General features: G+C 41.1%; 3 protein-coding genes across 12 annotated transcripts; 1 reads left to right on the top strand and 2 right to left on the bottom strand.

Moving 5' to 3' along the window:
* Positions 1-644: 644 nt before the first annotated feature.
* LOC139632559 (acyl-CoA Delta-4 desaturase-like) lies at positions 645-8,272 on the bottom strand. The gene is made up of 13 exons (XM_071497504.1): positions 8,028-8,272; positions 7,244-7,512; positions 6,353-6,463; positions 5,800-5,997; positions 5,598-5,699; positions 3,803-3,928; positions 3,636-3,696; positions 3,479-3,555; positions 3,162-3,259; positions 2,400-2,496; positions 2,213-2,292; positions 1,395-1,520; positions 645-1,173 (listed from the first exon to the last, which is right to left on the bottom strand). Exons 2-13 carry the CDS (start codon positions 7,442-7,444, stop codon positions 1,122-1,124), a joined length of 1,329 nt encoding a protein of 442 aa, XP_071353605.1. The 5' UTR covers positions 7,445-7,512; positions 8,028-8,272; the 3' UTR covers positions 645-1,121.
* A 5,387-nt stretch (positions 8,273-13,659) lies between these two features.
* On the top strand, positions 13,660-16,301 carry LOC139632473 (leucine-rich repeat-containing protein 10B). Its single transcript, XM_071497423.1, has one exon. It carries the CDS (start codon positions 14,066-14,068, stop codon positions 15,257-15,259), a length of 1,194 nt encoding a protein of 397 aa, XP_071353524.1. The 5' UTR covers positions 13,660-14,065; the 3' UTR covers positions 15,260-16,301.
* Positions 16,302-16,496: 195 nt separating this feature from the next.
* Positions 16,497-21,870, bottom strand: saxo4 (stabilizer of axonemal microtubules 4). Of its 10 annotated transcripts, none has more exons than XM_071497434.1 (12): positions 21,643-21,870; positions 21,178-21,310; positions 20,925-21,042; positions 20,285-20,447; positions 20,129-20,174; positions 19,826-19,926; positions 19,156-19,227; positions 18,964-19,050; positions 18,819-18,884; positions 18,619-18,713; positions 17,567-17,671; positions 16,497-17,488 (listed from the first exon to the last, which is right to left on the bottom strand). In XM_071497434.1, the coding sequence occupies exons 1-12, from the start codon at positions 21,751-21,753 to the stop codon at positions 17,470-17,472; spliced, it is 1,116 nt and encodes a 371-aa protein (XP_071353535.1). In that variant the 5' UTR covers positions 21,754-21,870; the 3' UTR covers positions 16,497-17,469. The 10 variants fall into 10 exon arrangements, with proteins under 10 accessions (XP_071353535.1, XP_071353536.1, XP_071353581.1 ...); XM_071497435.1 differs by having other exon boundaries at positions 21,178-21,298; positions 21,643-21,869; XM_071497480.1 differs by having other exon boundaries at positions 16,555-17,488; positions 21,178-21,298; positions 21,597-21,695.
* Between the last annotated feature and the right edge of the window lie 331 nt (positions 21,871-22,201).

The raw sequence follows: 22,201 nt of genomic DNA, 5'->3' as shown, positions 1-22,201 counted from the left end.
TGCTGTGTCCAGGTGTGTATGTGAGTGTGTGCGCGTGTATATGCACAACATGTATGTAACGTGCATATTTGTACGAGCAGTGTAGTTGATGCTTATGCTCATTATCAATATTGCAGCTGTTTACTAAATGACCTGGCAAATAAGTAGATCTTCGCTATTGCATCTTAATCTGTGCCAGAATGTGTGACATGTCTCTGATACTTAGCCAATTATTTTCATATTACTGTTTACAGCTATAGAAAATAATAAACCATGCTCTATGACAGTCCTCCGAGCAGATATCAGACATACAGCACTCATCCTGGTTGGTAACCGCAATTTAACAGAAGGTATTAATCAAAATAATCTTGCTGTTTATAATTCTGGTGAGTTTGCATCACAAACTCAAAATAATCCCGCATGAAGTCATTGTTGATAATAGTGAAATGCTGTCGTTTATGTAATTTTTTGCAGCATGGTTTCTTGCAATGTAAACTGCACTGACACAGAAAGATTAAGGAGTATATACAGGTTATGAGTAAGTACAGAGTATGTTGCTCTGCTATCAATAATTAAAGGAAGATTTAGACAAAACAATAAAGGGGGTTGTAAATATTTTGGGACACGAGAACATAACTAAAAATAAACTTGGTAAATATTTGATATTAATCTAACAGCCAGCAAAATGTTTTTATTGTTGTATCAGAAGATGAGAAAAGAGTTTTAGTTGAAGACAGACATTTTAGGTTTGACAGGAGATAATTACAAGTACAGAACATTTTAACCCTGTTACACCAGAGCTGGCATTTGTCAGCGTAATGCTCATATTTTATTGTTGAAATGGTATCACACTCAATAGATAAAAAAACATCACTGTAAATAACTCATAATCAGTTGTCATTTCATTTATAACAGCATACCACTTTTGCTCAAGATACTAAGAGGCAATACTACGTGCACTAAAATAAATCCTGCACAGAATCTAAAAAAGTAAGCTAAGACTTAACTGTAACACCAAGAAAGAGAAAAGATCATTCCCACACTTTACTGGATTATAAAACCAAACAGATACAATCAATTTATGATGCAGAGGAGGAGAAAAACATCACATCTTTTAGATACAGTGTAGGGAATACAGTTTGTCATTTATGGAGATATGCATCAAGCCAGAGATCTCCTGAGGTTTTCAGTGACCTGAGAAAGAAAGACACAAATAACATCAGTTAATAAACAGCAAGTGGCCCGTCACTCTCATCACTCTTCTCGGGATAAATCTAACAGCCTTGTGGGATTATGTATTTTGTGGAATAACCAAGAATTGTTCATAATGACACTTAAAAATATTGTTGCTGCAATCTGCATTGATTATTCTATAGTAATATAATATGAATCTATAATATCATGATTGGACGTACCTGACAATATCAGTGAGGCCTTGCCACATAGTTTTTACTTGGTAAGGAATCCCATACTTCTCACACAGTGCACGGACTTGCGGGGCCACCAGGCGGTAGTTGTGGCGCGGCATCGTAGGAAACAGACTTCAGAGACAAAAGGAACAGAACGCGTTCATCAGACAGTTGAATGCAGCCAACCTGTGTTAATATTTGTTTGTAAGCACTTCAGTGTAGTGAAGAATGCCTGCTTCCACCCAGCATAAATGTGCAATGGCAATGTAGAAATAAAAATGGTGTCTGTGTTATTTTGTCATGAAACCTGTATACTCAGGAAACATTAGCTGACATGTCTTCTTTGTTCTGTATCACAAAGGAGCAAAGATAAAGCAAATGTAAACTTCAAGAGGTGAATTTTCACGATGAGTGTAAATCAGTAACTGCTAGTTGAAAATATAGTTTAAAATTCAATTTTTTATTTTTTACAAACTAGAGAACAGGGGAGTCTTTTCTCAGTTCCAAAAGCATGAGATGTTGAATCAAACTGCGTCTTAAAGAGTTAATAATTGGTATTAAGATTTTCAGTATTTTCTCGTGACTCTGCTAAGGCCTTTGTCTGCAAGCACACGGGTCCTGGACGAGAGTAGTTTTACTGAAAAGCACCTGATGGTGATGATGCAGCAGAAGCTTTCATAGATGTTTGATGGACCCTTAATACTTTTTGAATGATGATTAAATGTTTTTAATTTCATCTCAATTCTCTGAAAAAAGCTGACGTTGGATTTTAGGAACTTTTACTACAAACTTTCAGCTGAGACCATGAGTCCACTCCCACTTACTGGTGTTCGATTTGAAAGTTGAGGTGTCCGCTGAACCAGTCGTTGAAGTGGGATTGTTCGATATTACAGGTGGCCTGTAGCTAAAGAAGAAGATCAGACAGAAGAGTGCAGATACTGTACATCAGCATCACCTGCAGGTAACTGTGGATTTCACAGCACTCATAGGATTTCTTAATAAACCCACTACCTGCATGGTTAACCAGTCCCGGTGTTTCTCATGGTCGATGTCCATCGGCAGATGATTCATCTGCGTCACCCACACGAACCAGTGACTCTCCAGAAACCTGTAACATTCACAACAATGCCACACCAGTCACTGAATAATGTGTCACACCACGTGATTAAGGTGTTGTAAGGAACTGTGTGTATCACTTCCCAGTGAAACGTTCTTCATTAAGTATTTCAAAGCTGGTTTATGTATGTTAATTAATGGTTTATCAGTATCAGATCAGTTATAAAAGATTACAAAGTAAAACTTTTGGTTGCCATCTTCCTACTTAATTTTCACCGAGAACGTATGTTTTTCCACAACAAAGTCCCTGCGTACAAGTTTTGACAGCTGTATTTTTTATAATTGTTCGTTGCTGTGTTCAGAGCATGTGTAGCAACATATGTTTCAAATAGGTGTGAGTGTGGTTTTATGGCAGTTTACAATGCTGGTAAGTATGTGTGTGGTTGTGGTTGTGGCTGCGGTGTGTTTGTGTCAAGAAAAGATAATTATGTTAAGTTTTGATAAGAGTGAAGTTTTTGGAAGGTTTGGCTACTGGACCTGACAGCAATGTTTCGTTTTGGTGGGAAAATGTGAGGTTTAGTAAAAAAATTGTAAAGAGTGAGGAAACATGTTGCACCTCAAATTACAGCTGGTAACCACCCACAACTCATTCATTAAAAACATTATAAAATATGTTTCATTAGAAAGTGTTTCTAAGTTAGATCTCAGATCTTTTACCTGACGAAGGTGATGAGCGCCAGTGAGCCAAACAGGCCATACAGGGGTATGTAACAGCAGAAGTAGCGAAGATAGTACGACATGGACCAAACCAGATCCTTCAGAAGACAAACAGGATAAAATGACTGATGTAAGAATCGTGACTCCCTAACTCTTTCCATATGTCATATTCATATAGGTCATATCCTCTCTGCAGTGTTTTATGAACTGTTTTTCTTTAAGTGTTAATACAGATAATCAGATTAAGAACTGCTCGGCTACAAATATGAAAAACCTCATATAAATTGGATTGTGCTGCACAGAAGACAGGGTCTTACCACCCAGTCGTGGCGAGAGATCATGGTGTGCATTATCTGAATGTGGAAGAAAACTGGAATGAGTAGCGGTGGTCCCACTGCAAGACAAACAGTTACCAATCATTCCTGTCAAGTGTTCATGGTTTCATTCACTTTAAATGACTCTTAAAAAACATACCAAGAAAGAAGTACTGGTGTTGGTGATGGTAGGGCATGTGTTTGATCTTTTTTATGCCATACTGTAACAGAGAGGGAAACAGAGATAGAGTAAGCAGCGAGTGACAGATTAACTCCTGGATCAAACTGGATTAAAGGAATCAGAGATATCAGCCTCGTGCTACTTACCTCCACAGGTTGAGTGGATCCAACAACAAAAATACTCAACATGTTGACATCAGGGTCCTTCCTGAAGACATTGGGTTTAGCATGATGCTGGAAATGTCGATGATTCCACCAGTTGGCAGAAGCTCCCTAAGAAAGCCATATTTTAATATCTATGTGAAAAATTTAAGAAAAGAAATACACTACCGTTCAAAGGTTTGGGGTCACCCAGACAATTTTGTGTTTTCCATGAAAACTCACACTTTTATTTATCAAATGAGTTGCAAAATGAATAGAAAATATAGTCAAGACATTGACAAGGTTAGAAATAATGATTTCTATTTGAAATAATAATTTTCTCCTTCAAACTTTGCTTTTGTCAAAGAATGTTCCATTTGCAGCAATTATAGCATTGCAGACCTTTGGCATTCTAGCTGTTAATTTGTTGAGGTAATCTGGAGAAATTTCACCCCATGCTTCCAGAAGCCCCTCCCACAAGTTGGATTGGCTTGATGGCCACTTCTTGCGTACCATACGGTCAAGCTGCTCCCACAACAGCTCAATGGGGTTGAGATCTGGTGACTGCGCTGGCCACTCCATTACAGATAGAATACCAGCTGCCTGCTTCTTCCCTAAATAGTTCTTGCATAATTTGGAGATGTGCTTTGGGTCATTGTCCTGTTGTAGGAGGAAATTGGCTCCAATCAAGTGCTGTCCACAGGGTATGGCATGGCGTTGCAAAATGGACTGATAGCCTTCCTTATTCAAAATCCCTTTTACCTTGTACAAATCTCCCACTTTACAAGCACCAAAGCAACCCCAGACCATCACGTTACCTCCACCATGCTTGACAGATGGCGTCAGGCACTCTTCCAGCGTCTTTTCAGTTGTTCTGTGTCTCACAAATGTTCTTCTGTGTGATCCAAACACCTCAAACTTTGATTTGTCTGTCCATAACACTTTTTTCCAATCTTCTTCTGTCCAATGTCTGTGTTCTTTTGCCCATATTAATCTTTTCCTTTTATTGGCCAGTCTCAGATATGTCTTTTTCTTTGCCACTCTGCCCTGAAGGCCGGCAAGTCGCGTCTTCACTGTTAGACGTTGACACTGGCGTTTTGCGGGTACTATTTAATGAAGCTGCCAGTTGAGGACCTGTGAGGCGTCTATTTCTCAAACTAGAGCCTCTAATGTACTTGTCTTCTTGCTCAGTTGTGCAGCGGGGCCTCCCACTTCTCTTTCTACTCTGGGTAGAGCCTGTTTGTGCTGTTCTCTGAAGGGAGTAGTACACACCGTTGTTGGAAATCTTCAGTTTCTTGGCAATTTCTCGCATGTACAAGCTTTGATTTCTAAGAACAAGAATAGACTGTCGAGTTTCACATGAAAGTTCTCTTTTTCTGGCCATTTTGAGAGTTTAATCGAACCCACAAATGTGATGCTCCAGATTCTCAACTAGCTCAAAGGAAGGTCAGTTTTATAGCTTCTCTAACCAGCAAAACAGTTTTCAGCTGTGCTAACATAATTGCACAAGGGTTTTCTAATCATCCATTAGCCTTCTAACGCAATTAGCAAACACAATGTACCATTAGAACACTGGAGTGATGGTTGCTGGAAATGGGCCTCTATACACCTATGTAGATATTGCATTAAAAACCAGACATTTGCAGCTAGAATAGTCATTTACCACATTAACAATGTATAGAGTGTATTTCTGATTAGTTTAATGTTATCTTCATTGAAAAAACTGTGCTTTTATTTCAAAAATAAGGACATTTCTAAGTGACCTCAAACTTTTGAACGGTAGTTCGAGAATACCAATCACCTTTAAATGGCCGATGGTGAACTTGTGCAACAAGTGATTCAAGCGGGACTTCTTGAAGACAGACAGGTGGCCGAAGTCGTGCTGCAGCCAACCAGCCTGCGACTAGAGGAAAAAGAGGAGCAGTTAGTTTGATGGTTTGTTTGCCACATAACTGCACGTCATCAGAAACATTTAGACCAAGAGACGATGGTGTTGGAGTCACCTGAGCGGTTGCCAGCATGACCGCACACAGAAGCGTCAGTATCCAGTTAGTTCCCCAGTGCCATATCATCAGCCAGGCGAAGGCCTCCAGCAGCATGATGTGACCCAGGTGGAGGCAGAAGAACAAAGGCCGAGCTCGAAACAGACCCTCGCTCTCTGCCTGTGCACGTAAAGTGTGGAAATCCTGTATGATTGCTGCCTGAGAGCAGAGGAGAGGGAAGAGAAGGTGAATCAGACACAACCTGTGAAGCTCGAACGCTGACGCTCTGCTGTGACATTTGTCAGTTTTAGAGAAATGTATGTTCTTATAGCGTTTGAGGAGATGCAGCATCAGGGTTTTGATACAGTAAAGTAGAAAAACAACGGCAGCTTGATTTATCTAACAGCTAACCAAACATCCAGAATCTTATATGTGCCCGAACACTGCAAGACTCAAAACCAGATCTGTGAGTGGTCTGACCTACTTCTTTTCCTCAGGTGTTTTTGTACATGTCACAGTGAGACTAACATGAATAATGTGAGGTTTTCTTTGAAGAGGCTGAGCTGGGTCTCACATTTTTGTTCCGGTCCTGGCTGGGCTCTGTCGCTGCCAGCTCACCAATCTGCAGGGGCTTCAGAAACTTTTGTACAAAAGTTGGATCAGGATGAAAAGCAGTGAAAGCCTCCTGGAAAACAGAGATGAGAAATCCTGTCTGTGATGTAGTAAATGAAAAGTTATGTACATGTATCAGTTTTGGAAAAGCTCACTGTCTATTTACTTAAATAACAGTACCAGTATTTTTCACAAATGTGCCCCTCATCATCCATCCATTATCTATACCACCTATCTGAAGCGGGTCGGGGGGTGAACAGGTCACCAGTCTATCACAGGGCCGACATATAGAGACAAACAACCATTCACACCAATCAACCTAATGTGCATGTCTTTGAACTGTGGGAAGAAGCCAGAGTACCTGGAGGAAATCCACACAGAAGCCCCGGCTCAGGGTTCGAACCAAGAAGCTTCTTGCTGTGAGGCGACAGTGCTAACCACTGCCCATTACAAGTGTTATATTACTATATGACATTTCTAGATTGGTATCACTGATATGCAAACAATGCATAAGCAACATTTGCTGTTCTGTAGCTGTTTTTTTTTATACAGTCTGGTGGATTGGTTTCCAACTAGGGGTCAGGTTTCCCTTCATAGGCTGACATGATAAATGTGAGGGGGTCACCCTCCTAAAATTAGCTTTTTGAAGTAAACTATTGAATGTTTATACCCATTTGCCTCAAATAATTATGTAAGTGAGGAACAAGACCTCCTCAGATTTTTACATGAGTACAGCACTTGAGTAAATGCAATCTGTTCACATTTATGAACAGAAACTTTCCTTTGGAAATAGTTTATTTATCAGTTTTATTTTGAAGAAGATAAGAAAAGTATAGTAAGTAAGTATATTTACTGTGGCGTCCTCTCCAGCATAGTGGCTGATGACACGAAACCCTCCTGGATGCCTTTTGGCCCACTGAGTGATGTTGTAAACCTTTCGGTCTATGACCAGCCACTGGTCGTTCCTGATATTGTGACTCTGCACCTCCTCCCAGGTGTAGACACCTCCAGCTCGCCTGGTGTCCGGCCCCGTCAGCTGACCTCCACCTCCCATCCTCACCGCTGTCTCTGGCCTTGATCCTCTTGTGCACTCAGGGGCAACTCAGCCACAGAGTCTGACACCTGGATGTAAAAAAAGGTCTGTTTCACAGCCCTCTGTGCAGAGGGAGCAGCATTCAGAGGTTTTTAACCTGTTGCTCTCTTTACTCCAACCACAGCTGATAAGTGCAGTCAGACAAAGAGCAGAGCAACATCACTAATAATTGATGATGTAATCAGCCAGGAGGCTGGTGTGGGTTTCATCTGTGGAGTTTGCCTCACATCTCTGTATCGATAAAACATTAATCTAAATGTCAAGAGCACATCTCTGAATTAAATTCTGATAATAACATATATTTAGGTTGTAACCTGCGCAGTATATCTTCACAGCAGTGCGTGTGGGTAGTCGCAGTTTATCACAATATGCGATTAATACGTAAAAAACGTGTCATAATTACACCTATTAAAGCCCACAAAGTCCCTCGGTTGACGTTTATCGCCTGTGCATTGATTAATCCAGCAATAATCGCGGATAACGGGAGGCAGGCTGCGCAGCCCACAGGCCCACTACATGAAGATGAGAAATATTTCAGACTTACAGTTTCCAGATTGTGTCTACTCTCCCTGGGTTTCAGCCACATCAGCGGACCAGCTCACTTTATTTCCTCCCGTTCCGGTCAAATCCATCTTAAATAGAGAACACCCCCAAAATCCATCCTGTGCCTTTTCTAATGTGTGCAGCGACACATTCACCCTCTTATTCACCAGAAATTCCGAGCCGATCATTCGAGGGTTTCTGGGCCAATGGGCGAACAGCATATCCTGGACAGACGCGCTCATGTGCAGTGGGCTCAACAAGCTGCTCACTGCAGCGGCGGCTGAGCGCTGAGATGGAAAGAGTCAGTCGGTCGACGTCGCTCTGACATTATCCCCCATTATAAAAAAAAAAATATTTACACGTACGCTTCAAGAGAGTGCTCACTAACCGGCTATATCACTCAACACTATCACTGTGTAATGTAATATTTATTCTTTTATAAAACATCAAATGAAAGTAGATTTAATGTGCCTTTCCATAAAAAGACTCCTGAAGGTCAGTGTTGTAAGATACCAAAGTGATATTACTGATGTTGTTTATTATTTATTGTAAGATACTGTACATAGGCTTGATGTATTTCTTGACGTCACTTCCAGTATTTCACACATCCATTAAATATCTGCATATAGATTAAAAGAACAGTCAAATGGAGCTTTCTGATTATATGTATGTGGACCTTTTGGACAATTTGAGCATATTTTAAAATGTAATAGGTGATAGTAAGTAAGCTAATAACTAGGCTACTTCTGTATTTTGTCAGAGTACTCTGGCACAGGGCCTTGGCACTGGAGTGTCACCTCAGGCAAATACTTTGGCGGACTGACAGTGTCTGTAATTATATTTATTAAAACTATGCTTATTATATTACATGATGACCTATTTTCTTTTTACAGAGGCCTATTTGAACATTTTATAGGCTAGCTATGTAATTACTACTCTAGTGACCTCGCAAATTACCCTTCGAGCACGAATAAAGTTAACTGAACTGAAATGAATTGAATTGAATTGAATTGAATTAAATCTTTAAAGTGTTGTTTTTGGAGAAATATCAATACTGCAGGAAACACAGAGCCATCTGTTGTCATGTCAATGTATGACAAAATTACAAATATTGTTTCTTTTGTATTTACAGTCGAAAATAAGGAGCCTTGCAAGTTTAGTATCATGTCTTATTTTCTTATTAACCACGTACCAATCTGTTGCAGTTCCCACCTCCACCAGCAGGTGGTGCAAATGTGTTCCTTGGATCAGACACCACCTTGTCCTCATTTAACCCCTTGGACACGTCTGCATATATCACCACGCTCCTGTGTTGCTTCTGTCATCACCTATGTGTTATTTAAATAAAATGTGATGTGTTATTGTTAATGATTTGCTGATGGTAAATGACCCTTTGCTATTTTTCTCAGTTGCTTTGGTAAAATTCTCAAGTGATAATGATTTTTTGCTATAGGCTATAGATGTTTTAGCACATCTATAGCCTATGAGTACAATTCTCTACAGTTTGCATAATTACCAGTTGAATATATCTATCCTGCTGATGAAAACGGATTATTTTTTGCTTTCCAGTTGAACAGTTGTACTCTGAAGTGTGTGTAAATCATCACATGCATAATCTGTCACAGGTATGAATATCATTACAGTAATATGGGTGTTTTATGGAACATCTGCTGAATTGGTAAATTGCCTGTCAGGTGAAACTTGATTGTTCAGGTTTCTCACATCACATTACATCTACTAATCTCGCATTCTGTCAAGTGAGCTGACAGGTGCAATTCATGAGGATGAACAACGTATTTACAGAGACTGACCACAACAGAATCACTGCAGCTTCCAAACATGGAGGAACCTGGCCAGGTAAGAAATACACAACCTGCTTGAGGAGGAGGAGTAAGGATCCATGGCGGTTTAGACAAGAGGAGAAGACAGCAAAATACAGGAAGGCGGAAGAGATGGAAGAGAACAAGACTTAGAGCTGTCCTAGATGAAATATGTGGACCATGTACTGCCCACGGTGTCACAGTGGCAGAGGCTGGTCACAGAGTGCAGCCTAATGTAAACTACAGTGTCTGCAATTATCCAAACATTCTGCTGGGAAAAGAGGTATGTACTGAGTCAACACTGGACTTAGTCAGCGTACTATTCAAGTTTTGTTTTTACTGAGGTGTAATGCAATTACTTTACATAAATAAAAATATGGTAACAATTTCCGTGGAAACGTGAGTGCAATGTGTAATGTAAAATCTTATACTGTTGAGATCTGCATCTGAAGCATTCAGTGAGCTTGACAAAAATAACACTGTAGTACAGTAAAGTCTCAGTGTCAATGGTGAAATAGGACAAGACTGAAATGTGGATATAAGGAACATTTCCAGAGTCCACTGCCTTACTGACAAAAGACATAAACATTTCCACCACCACTGTTTGTACAATGCAAAAGGAGCTTTTCATTTTGAGGGCAATGACTTTTTATATGAGACTGTAACTTTGTTTTGAAGCAGGAGTTAAATGTATTGGGTGAATCATGACCTTTTACAGGTGGGCTATGATGATGTGCTGTATCAGCTATTTTGACAAACACACCCGGAGCTTTGAGAATGTTAACACTGTTTCAGGAAATGAGCTAAAATAACTGAGAAAATCCATAATGTCTATATTAGTTTGATTTTTTTAATTGCTTTTTTGTTTATCCATATGTGCTGGCTGGGGAATGCAGTGCTTCATCTGCATTCAACACATTCACCTCAGCAGTCACATCCATTCACCCCCCCGAGGTCTCTGTCTGTCTGTCTGTCTGCTGCTGCTGCTGCTTACAGTCCGTTGTGTCATTTCAGGGTCGTTTCAATGCGATGCAGAAATTTGCAAATCAGCTCTTTAGGTCCCCAGCATATCAGACAGGATTATCCTCAAGCAGCGTGTAGCCTGTCTCCCCATTTGTCCGCCTCTTCTGCCACAGTTCATCAGGCTGACAGGAGCGCTGCACATCTGACCCCAGCAGCTTTTCCTGGCTTTTCTTCAGTATCACAACCAACAAAACACACTGCCAATCAGAAAACCTGTCTGCTGTTATCAACTATTCAATAAATTCAGAGCTGGAGGGTATTGTATTCAACTACAGTTCAGTAGTAAGTAGCAGTAACAGTAAAAGTCTTATCTCAGCACAACTTGCACCCAAAACATAATACATTACATTAATGAAGTTATATTAAAAGAGACCATTCCTAAAAATGAGAATTTAGACTTTAGATAAATAAGTCCAATGTTGCTGGTACTATACAGTTGTGGAAGAAATATTCAGATCTTTTGCTTAAGTAAACATAACAATAATCAAAATGTAAAAACACACAATACATGTAAAAGTTCAGTCCCTTCCTATAAAAGACTATAAAAAACAAGGTATTACTGAGGTATTATCAACAAAATGTACAAGCAAAAGTATATTATATAGTGTCATATTAGTATGCTGTATATAATATATATTACTGTATGGTATTTTTATTTTTTTATCCTAAATGTTGTAGCTGGTAGTACTGTTTTTTCTGGTTTAGTATTTTAATTATTATTGTTTTTGGTTAACTATGATGCACAACTTAGTATTATTTCAGTCAAAAACATATAACATATAAATATTTGCCTCTGAAATGTAGTGGAATTGAAGTATAAACTACACAAAACAAAAGCCTGAAGAGTTGGATTTTAGATACAGCACTTGGTCACGTTCCACCACTGCTCCATCATGCAGGTGTAGTGGAGTATTTTCACTTTGCTGTGAGGGGAAACAATGTGAACACTCTTTTACTGGAAAGTTCGTCTGTGCTGTAACTGTTGTTGCCCTTTTATGTAAAACTTGCTCTGGGCTCTTTCAAATTTTGCTGCTATTTTGAGACACAGTGTAAAAATATATTTTAGTCATGTCACATTAATGTCAATATACACAGCATTTTTGATCTATCTATCTATCAATCAATCTATCTATCTATCTATCTATCTATCTATCTATCTATCTATCTATCTAGGTCATCAGCCACTGTGTTGGAGAGGATGCCACAGGAAATATCCTTGTTTACTGTAAATGTCCACCATATTTAACAAGCCTAGTGGAGATTGCAGATAATAATTTAGCATCAATAATGAAAAGCTGACTTTAAAAAACAAGTATAAAATACAATAAGACTACAGAGGACATTACTGTAAAGTACAAATCCTACAAATGAATGGTTCAATAATTTGTAAATAAATCTGTCTGGTTCTTGTGTCAGGTTGGACACTGTGAGTGTTGACAGCAGCTAATACGTTTCTTTTGTGTCTGTTCTGTGTCAAAGCGGAAAGTCATCACAGAGTTTTAATTAGTCTATAAAAACCTGCTGAAGCTAATGTCTGTAGTGTTTGATAGAAACCAGTGCTGGGATTACCATCTTTGGAGGTCCAGGGCACTGTGTGATGTAGCGGTCTCTTACTGCTCTGCATGTATTAATGCATGATTATGTGTTTACAGTGGTAGTAGAAGTATTTGGATCCTGAACTTACATTTAGTAAGAGTTGCAGTGCTTCAATATAAAAATACTGTGCTACAAGTAAAAACCCTTCATTCAAAATAAAAGCGTGTAATAAAAGCATGTAACTGTCATAAGCATAATGCACTTAAAGTGTCAAATAAAACTTGGCTCCTGTCAGTGTTATTGTCAGTATATTGGCTTATTATCACTGTATTACTGATGTCTTAATGTGTGAGCAGCATTTTAAATGTTGCAGCTGGTTTTACAGTATTTGACTCAAACATATTCAGTACAATAATGACAAAATAATGACAGGAACAAAGTACAAGAAAATTATTTAAACAACTTTCTTGAGCAATGTGCAAATAACTTTAATCCATGTGTAATACCAACATGAATTAGAACTGCAGATGGATAGTATAAATGGTTCTTTGGCGAGTACTTACTGTTATTTATTATTCTTGCATTTTTACAATGAATCAAAACGTGACACTGGTCTTTGCTGTTGTTTGACCATACTTAATATTTATGTTCAACCCTGAGAGTGTTGCAGTTTTCTATTAAAAAACAAACCCCGTCTTATAATATGCAAAGGACAGGAGAGAATTTTTTATATACACTTCTAACACACACACACACACACACACACACACACACACACACACACACACACACACACACTGACCATGTGATGTGAATGCCCCTTGTTCCGGTTACAGAGGAGGCAGGGAGGGAGGGATCAGTTGAATGTAAACCTTCACACTGATGGAGAAAAGCGGCCAACATCAGGAACACAGTCTCTCAGTCACTCAGCGCTGCTGCACTTTTTCCTAATGTGCAGTTTCTTTCTCCAGCGCGGATCATAACTCCGGCCTCTGATGGGCAGCAGCCACATTAACTAGTGGACAGACTTCCATTAACTGGTTTTCTTTGCCGCCGGCCAGGTCACTGAGCTGCGCACACACTGTGGACTTCTGCAGCGACACCCGGCAGGAAGAGGGGCAGCGAGCTGACTGTTCAGTGTCCTAAAGTGGCGCTTTCTCCCCCCCTGCTCCGATACAGAGACCGGATGAACAGGTGACCTCAAAGCTGCGGGTTATCTGTCTCTTAAAAGCCCCGTGGAGCTGGAAGAGGAAAGGAAAGGGTAAGGACTGCAAGAATTCCCTTTCAGAGCAAAATTCAGCTGTACTTTGTTGAGCTCAACTACCAGCAACATTACTACTATTATTATTACTACTACTACCACTACTATTATTACTACTATTACTACTATCATTACTATTACTCCAGACTTTGTTAGATATTTTCCACTGGTGATTTTATGATGAAGCACCAGATGAAGGGACAAACAGAAACCTGACAAACTGCGGTGGCATGGCTCAAAGAGTGCTAATTGACCCGGACCATGATGCTGTTTGCAGCCAGTGGGTTCAACCACAAAACAACAGCAGCTCCCAGGCTGAGGGTTAACTTGTCACAGAGACTACAGCATCAAATGACTCTGTCCTGACTCACATAGGAGTCAGGGGCTGCAGGCCACAGCATGGGCAACTCCTCCAGGAAGGGAGAGGGAGAAGAAGAAGAGGGAGGGGGGAAGGATGGCGAGGAGGCAGAAATCACAGAGAAGAAGAAAGAGGAGGAAGTGGAGGTCGAGGAGGAGCTTCCACTTGGGGTGGAGGAGTTGTTGGAGAGTGGAGACCCTGTGCTGGACTTGAGCTACCGTAAATTCAAGCGCTTACCGTCGCGTGTTTGTGGACTGATGCACCTGGAGAAGCTGTACGTTTGCGGAAACAGCCTTCGCACTCTGCCGGACAGCGTCTCCCAGCTGCAGGGTCTGCGGATACTCGCCCTCGACTTCAACAAGTTGGAAGATGTTCCCATGGCTGTGTGCCAGCTCACTAACCTCACTCGTCTCTACCTGGGCAGCAACCGGCTGATGACCCTCCCACCTGAGCTGAGGAACCTGCAGAGCCTGCGCTGCCTCTGGGTGGAGAGCAACTACTTCCTGAGATTTCCACGGGTGCTCTATGACCTGCCCCACCTCAAGTCCCTTCAGATTGGGGACAACCGGCTGAAGACACTGCCTCCTGACCTGTGGCGTATGGAGGCTTTGAGGGGATTATGGCTCTACGGGAACCGCTTTGATACCTTTCCCAAAGTCCTGCTGCGCATGGAGAGCTTGGAGATCTTAGACCTGGACCGCAACAAGATCTCAGAGTTTCCCAGCCTGAAGCGTCTCCAAGCCCTGCGCCTGTTCTCCTATGACCACAATCCGGTCAAGGACCCTCCAAATGTGGGCGAGGAGGCGCTGATAGTTGGTGAAGGGGCTGCAGAGTTCTTGGAGGCGCGTGAGGCCAGGAGGGAGAGGAGACGCAAGGCCGCAGAGAAAGAGGCCGAGGAGTTAGCTCTTGCAGGAGAGGAGCCGGTGATTCACGGCATTCTGAAGAACAGCAGCTCAAAACAAGCTGCAGTGACCATAGAGGACACAGATGTTAAAGAGGAAGGGCCGCTGGTTAAAGGGGAGGAGGAGGAAGGGGAGGTGGAGCTGCCAGTCACAGAGTACGATGGAGCTGAGCTTGAATATGATGAGGAGGGTGTTGAATATGAGACAGAAGAGCTGATATGTGAAGGAGAGGGGTTTGAGTATGAGGGCGAGGAGCTGGAGTATGAAAGAGGTCAGATGGACTATGAGTATGAGGATCTGGCGGACATGGGGAGACACGATGAAGAGGCATGAAAAAGCCCTCGTACATCCAGATAATCTGCAGGCAGGTGGAGGTGGATGACAGAAAATCTGCACATCGAGTTTTTTAAATAAGCTGAGACTGGGCAAGCGTGGGGGTTTCTTAGCTGTGCTGCTAATTTCTAATCCGTTGTTAACTGTGAAAATAGAGATGGGCATTATGATCCTATAAACTGACAGCACCTGCGTCATCTCAATCAGCTGCAAATTACCAAATCAGAGCAGGGCTCAGGTGGAGTGAGTGTGTGCGTGTGTTTCAGTGTTTATGGCTGTTTGAAATCAGTGTTGTGTTCTGAGTGTACACAGGAGACCAAGTCTTCCATGATTAAATATTAACTCCTTTGATGAAGTCAGTGTCAATCATTCATGTTGAGACGTGTCTGAATTTCCAGTGAAGGTGACGTTTCCAGTGAAAGCACCAGCTTCTGTTTACCTGACTGACACACTGTAATATCTCCACACATCATGGTCAGCATCTGTTTTATGTGCCTGCCAGTGCAGCTCAGCTCGCCATGTTGCTATTTTTACAGGCCAGGCCGCGCGCACGTGTAAATGTGTGTATTGGATTTAGATTCACAAAGTATTTATGACATGCTAAACACAACCCCCCAAACCTTGTCAGTGTTGTGTAAGCAGACCTGTGAGTGTCAGTGCCAAGAGAGAGAGGGAGACAAGCCGGATTATTACAGCGATGAATAGCTGAGGTGCCTCACCATAAAAGGCAAGTCCATAGGGACACTCCAAACATGAAATGCATGGACAAAAAAAATATTCACATGAAAAAAAAAAAACCCCAAAAAAACAAAAAACCTGAAGCCCTCTGCAGGTCAGAGACTCAGAGACCATATACTCCTTTTTGTCAGTGACTACACCTTTTTTACCTCCATCTCAAACATGAAGCAGGCCCGGGCCTTGTTCTCCTCTCATCTCTGCACTCATTATTCATGTGGGGCTCGTATGTAATCCAATCCTCCTTCGCTCCACATATCTTTTTCTCACATCTAATTGAAAGAGTGAAATATTTATCCCCATGCTGAAATATTTATGCACGTTCTCATGTGACAGCGTGTCTCTCTACTCCCGTGTCTGTGCTGGGGAAACAGACTCAAACTGATGATTGCTTCTCTTAAATTAAAAAAAAAAAACTGACACATGACATTGCCCCTTTTACTCATAAAACCATATTTATTACATATGTGTAATGGTATCTGTGCAACTGACAGCCATTTTCATTATTGATTGATCAGTTTGTCTTTTGATTAGAAATCAAGGGAAAGTGGAAATTACAATCATTAAAGTGATTGGGATTCAACCTCTTGGGACCATGAATGTCTTCGTGACAGTCCATCCAGCAGTAGCTGAAATACTGAAGTCTGGACCAAAGTGGTGGGCAGACCTAAAGACTCTATACTGTCGAGCCACTAGCATGACTAAAATTTCCTAAAACTAAAAGTATATTATTGTATAGGCAGCTAATTAAACATGATCCACGATCTATACTTTGCTGACACCAACAATTCTTCAGTGTGGTTTTATGTACGTCTTGTTTCGACACACCAATCTAGTTTATTTGACTTGTGTTGACGATGTGAAGCCGCTGCAGCCACAGACATCTGGTCCACTGTATGTATACATACTGTATGGAGCTGCAGTATTTGACAGATAATGTGATGCTGGTGGAAACTCGACCCTCCTCCTCAGGCCGCGCTCGGCTGCTTGTTCCATAGCTGTGGGTGGCAAAACAGTGTGACACAGCACAGACGTCCACAGGAATCAGTGCCACACTCAGTCTGAGTGTAATTATTTTGCTCATTGGTTTACACTCTTCTCATTCTCTGTAGGTCAGTGACAGGGAGGCGGTCAAAGACAATGCATCATCGCCTGCTCTCCCTCTTTGGCTTTCACACCGCTTACTTCACACAATTGTCTGACTGGCAGCTTTTCAACTCACACAAAAACGACTTCACAAAGAGCTGAAAATTAGCCGTTTTTTGACAGGATTATTGTAAAGCAACACAGACGTGGGAGTGATAAAGGTTTTCAAGATGAAATTATAAGGAAATGCAATACTGCAACTGTTCTTCCTCACAAATTCACAGCTTTTGTGAGAAAATAAATACCCAAAGTGATGTGTTAACAAGAAACCCCAAATTTCATTTTTGTGTTAAGTAACCATGAAGGTGCCATCTCAGGTGTGAGACGTTTTAGCCCCTAAAGATAAACCTGTGAAATAAAAAGGGTTCAAATGAGTCAAAGGAAACACATGATGGGACTTGATGTGCTCAGCATGTGTGTACCCACCTGTCCATGTCCCGACGACTGTAGCCGTTGTCCATTTTTGCACTGATGGTTCCTGCACCAGTATGACCAGATCTCAACTTTTCTAAATCAGCATCACGACAGAACCTGGAGAGAAACAACGTTTGAAACTGAATACTTGTCAGTTCAACAGGTGTTTGAATGATATATTCAACAGTACAACACATTTAGTCTCAGTCAGCTTAAAGTCAGTGGTGGAAAGTAGCTGAAAACTATAATGTACTAAGTATTTGTACTTCCTTTTTATAGGCTACTACTTTATACTACAGCTCCACCACATTGCAGAGGGAAATATTGTACTTTTTATTACACTGCATTTATTTTACACCTGAAGTTACAAATGAAGTTAAGCGGAAGTTCAATCAGGAAGACTCTTTGTGCCTCATTCATTCACAAATCCCTTTTTGCTGTCTCCCTCTCTCACTCCACTTCTTGTAATCAGCTGACGTTTTCGGTAACCAATCAGATCTCAACCAGCCAATCACGTTGTCCCTGTCAAACTTTAAAACCTATTCTCTCTTCTGCTGTCAGCAGTCATTTCAGTGCCTATTGCTGTGTCCCTCCTCCACCGCATCCTCCTCCAGCACCAGGTCGAGCTCATCGAGTCCACTCCTCATCACACCCAGATCCTTTGCCTTCTCCTCTTCCCCTCACCACCACCCTCAGTGTCACTTTCAAATATGATGACATCACGATGACATGGCTAAAAAGACTCTCACATCTCTCGCTTTTCTTCTCTTGTCTTGCAAACGGCAATAAAAGTTCATTCGTCTACTCAGAATGAAGTCTGTCCTGATTGAACTGTTACATAAAAATCTGTGTATAAAGTAGGTCAAATTAGCTCAACCTCAACAAACCACGACAATAATTACACACCACCACGTTAATACAGCTATAATAATAATACAGTGATATAATATATAACAGTAATAGTATAGCATATTGGTAGAGGACGTTTTTAATTAAGGCCTTTGACTTTAATGGGGTATTAGCACAGTTTGGTATTGCCACATCTAAATACTGAACACACTTACCTGCTGTTATAATGAGTAGTGAAGTGTGAACAATCAAAAGGTGTATGAGGGAAAGTCTGGTTGTTCGGAGCATTGAGAAGAGACCCTGTGGGCTCCTAAAAAACACAACACACAGGGTGAACACAACACTGAACAGTCCAAATAACAGTTCTAAACACAGAAGTAATATTTATTAAATGAAAAAGATAGAAGTGTTTAACCTTTTTTCCGATGGTCTTCTCAGTTGGTGCGTTACTTTTAGTCTGGGGCGGTGGCAGAAGGGAGCTCTAAAGGAGCGGAGGGAAGGCTGTTAAAGTGATAAAAATCTAAATCTACTACAGCTGGCAAGGAGGGGTCAGTACTCACTGGGCAGGCCAAGGGAGCAATGGCACCTCGGGTGAATCCTGTTTCTCGACAAGAATGGCTGCACAGGCCCGGTATCGCCTCAGTGCCCTCAAACACAAGCACAGAAGGACACTGTCAAACCTCGAAGCTTTACACATGATAAAATTACAACTTAAAAGGAGCAGGTAGAGTCAGCGAGCACTGTGCATCAACCTGCAGAAACGGCGGTGGCAAGAAGTCGTTTTTCATCACTGAGCTGTGAGTCTGGCGGGGTTCAGCCTGAACCTGAAGGTTTGCAAAGACAAAAAAAAAATAGCTGGTGTACTACGTTTTGTTTAAAATAATGATAATTAAAGGATGAGGTTAAAAAAAAGTCTATATTCTTCTTTATTGTCAATAAATCCCATGAAAAGCCAAAACAAACCAACGTGTTTGTCTTTATCTCGAAAACTTTCCAACTTCCCCAGCCTGCTGCTGCACTGAGCCTAAGATCATTTGTTCCTACTGAAGATGTATATCTTTAAAAACTGGTAACAAATGCAGACTTTATTTTGAAAAAAAGCCTAAGTAACTTCCCAAAGAATCTGGGCACTGTAATTTGTAGCACACATTGCTCAAACAGGGGCAAGTGGTGCAGTTGTTGGTGAATATTTCTAACCTATATTGTGCTCTAACAAAATATTTACAGCAGCAGGATGATGTATGTGGCATTGACTTAAAATAAACTACCCTACCCAGGGGTTTTATTATCATGTCACCCAGTGCACTGGTGCAGCTCATATATGTTTTTTTTTAATAGATTCTGGACAATAAGAAAATATGAATATAGGAATATAAAATATATAGAATATCATCAGACTTATCCTAAATAAATGATACTTACCCTGCTGCTGTTTTTCTCCTGAAAGGTGTTAAGCTGAAGGTCAGTCCCCTCAGTGAAACCAGTCTCTCCTTTAGGACCTACAGTCAAATGGTTTTGGGAAACTGGAACAAGAGAAACAGTGTAAATGCAACAACAATTTATAAGAGGTCTTCATTCAGTTCATCATGACACAGCAGCCTGTAATACAGTTTTAACAAATTGCGTTGTTTTATGTTTTTCTCTTTTCTAGATGATCTGTTCCTGTTTCTCTTATCTTTAAACCTTAAATTCACATAAGCTTAGATTTAAGTCTCTTTGTTTTACCTGCTGGTATGAGGCGATGAGGCACAAACAATCTTTGGTACTCTGTCTGAAGAAATATATTCATGAAAGCCGATAATGAGAAATTTACTTTTCAGTATCTATGATGTCTGTGACACTCTTCAACGTCAGTGTGTTTATCTTGTTATTTGGTCCTACCTTCTCCCCGCCAGCCACGGTTTTTGGGTGACTCCTCAGATAACAGAAGCCGCTGTCTCTGGGTTTGTTAAGGAGGTTTGGCAAAGACCCTGAACCATCAGAGCGAACGTGGGGCTGGTAATGCCGTTTGGTTTGAGACATGAAACTGTCAGATAACAGGACTCTGTCGACAGAAACAACACACCTGAGTTTGAGGTAACACTTGGAGCTAATCACAGTCAGGCTATTTGCTTTAATTGAATCTGTGAAGGAACCACCAATACACCACCCTGTTGAAATGTGTGAATCTAATTTTTCAATGCACTGAGTTCCACAAACAAAACTGTATTCACCTCTGTTGCACTGGAGCGAAGGCAAAGCCACAGAGGGGATTTTAATCATTTGTACAAACTGGGCTGAAATGACATCTCCCAGGTTGTCCTGTTTGCTCTGTAACACATTTTTGTGCATTTTTGAGATCAGTGGCTACTTATTATTGAAATCCAGTAACTGCTGTGACCTTTACTTAGCGAACTGGACCAAACGACAAAGCTAACAACGTTAGTTTGGCAATACTAAAGCTGGGACTGCGGGAGCAATAGAGGTACTGGGATAGCTATCAGAAATGAGCCTGTAGGGAACCAGAGCTCTGACCACTTACCCAAACTGGGGGTTGTCAGTGTGGTCCAGACTGGGCCTGTAATATATAGCTGGTCTCTGGTTTGCTGTGAAGCCTGTCTCACTTGGATGTCTGAGGTGTGAAGGGAAGTTTACTCTGCCTGTGTCTCAAACAGTCACACAAACGTTGACCATCAGAATCCCAATCTGAACCCTAGTCGGTCTCATAAAAGATGTGCGGCTGCAAAGTTTCAGGTGAAATAAAAGTTTTCTTCTCTCACCGTGTGCCCTCTCACCATATGATGCACCGTAAGAAGTATTATAGACTTTGAGTGTGTCACTGGTCAGTCGTCCCCTGCTGCCTGTTGCTCCCACAGTCGCTGAGACTGTCCTCCTCGGCTCAGCCATCTGTGACTGCTGTAATGGAAACTGTCAGTGACAACAGTGATGGATGGCAGAAATCCTCAGGGCATGTGAGTACTGCTGTAACCACGAAATAAAAGCAGCAAACAAAGTGAAACACCTTTGTTTTTAGGTTGGAATGAATCCAGCCAAACTCAAAGCTCTCTGGAAACATGATTACAGGTCTATAGGAAATAATGCAATAAGTGCTTCTTTTATCAAGTGCTGTTAGAGTGAGGAGGGAATTTCTGAGCAACAGCACCACTGCAGTACATTTACAGCTATTTGTGTTTACAGCAGATATAACACTTACCCCAGAAAAAAAAGACTCTGCCACAGCAGGGGAAAGCTTCACTTACTCTCGAGACGTACCTGCGACTCCGGGCTGTTTGTTCACCTCTCTGTGTTGTGGGGGTTTTGTAGGTAAACAGGTCTCTGTTGCTAGGTGATTCAGCACAAGGGCAGAACATTACAGCTGGAGAATGAGTCCAGGTTGGCTGCTTACAATAATGTTTCTACTGTATATCAGAGTCTTTGCTTCGTTTCTTTAACACCTGCCCTACAAAGTCATGGGTGTAATGTTATTGAATGTCGCAGCAGGGAAAACTGTAAGATTCACATTTTACTGTCAGCAGTTTTTACAACATCCAGCTGCTTTCCTAAAAACTAATGACGCAGCAAAATATTGCATACGAGCAGCACCTGTATACCTGTGGTTTACAATCTTTTTGTGTCTTATATGTCTCAAGACAGTCTTGTCAGATGTGCTCAAATGTTCCAAATATGTGTTTTAAAATGGATGTTTGTTTTTTTTTGTATTATTTTCGCGCAGGTTTAAATAAAACAAAGACACAGATCAAAATAAAAAGGGAGAGAAAGTCTAGAGGGACTTCAATTATTTAAAAAAAAATTAAATAT

This window comes from Trachinotus anak, unplaced genomic scaffold (genome assembly GCF_046630095.1).
Source record: "Trachinotus anak isolate AG129_WGS33_773 ecotype Australia unplaced genomic scaffold, CSIRO_AGI_Tana_v1 ptg000002l, whole genome shotgun sequence".
Taxonomy (NCBI): Eukaryota; Metazoa; Chordata; class Actinopteri; order Carangiformes; family Carangidae; genus Trachinotus; species Trachinotus anak.
This window is presented reverse-complemented; position numbering and strand designations above follow the sequence as displayed.

Coding starts and splice junctions, on each gene's coding strand:
- LOC139632559 (XM_071497504.1), bottom strand. CDS start 7,444: ATGGGAGGTGGAGGTCAGCTGACGGGGCCGGACACCAGGCGAGCTGGA. Junction 3,929..5,597: donor TCACCATCGGCCATTTAAAG/GTGATTGGTATT, acceptor TGGCTTTCTTAG/GGAGCTTCTGCCAACTGGTG. Junction 3,697..3,802: donor GATCCACTCAACCTGTGGAG/GTAAGTAGCACG, acceptor TCTCTGTTACAG/TATGGCATAAAAAAGATCAA.
- LOC139632473 (XM_071497423.1), top strand. CDS start 14,066: ATGGGCAACTCCTCCAGGAAGGGAGAGGGAGAAGAAGAAGAGGGAGGG.
- saxo4 (XM_071497431.1), bottom strand. CDS start 21,753: ATGTTCTGCCCTTGTGCTGAATCACCTAGCAACAGAGACCTGTTTACC. Junction 21,043..21,162: donor ATATGGTGAGAGGGCACACG/GTGAGAGAAGAA, acceptor TTTGAGACACAG/GCAGAGTAAACTTCCCTTCA. Junction 18,885..18,963: donor TTGCTCCCTTGGCCTGCCCA/GTGAGTACTGAC, acceptor CCGCTCCTTTAG/AGCTCCCTTCTGCCACCGCC.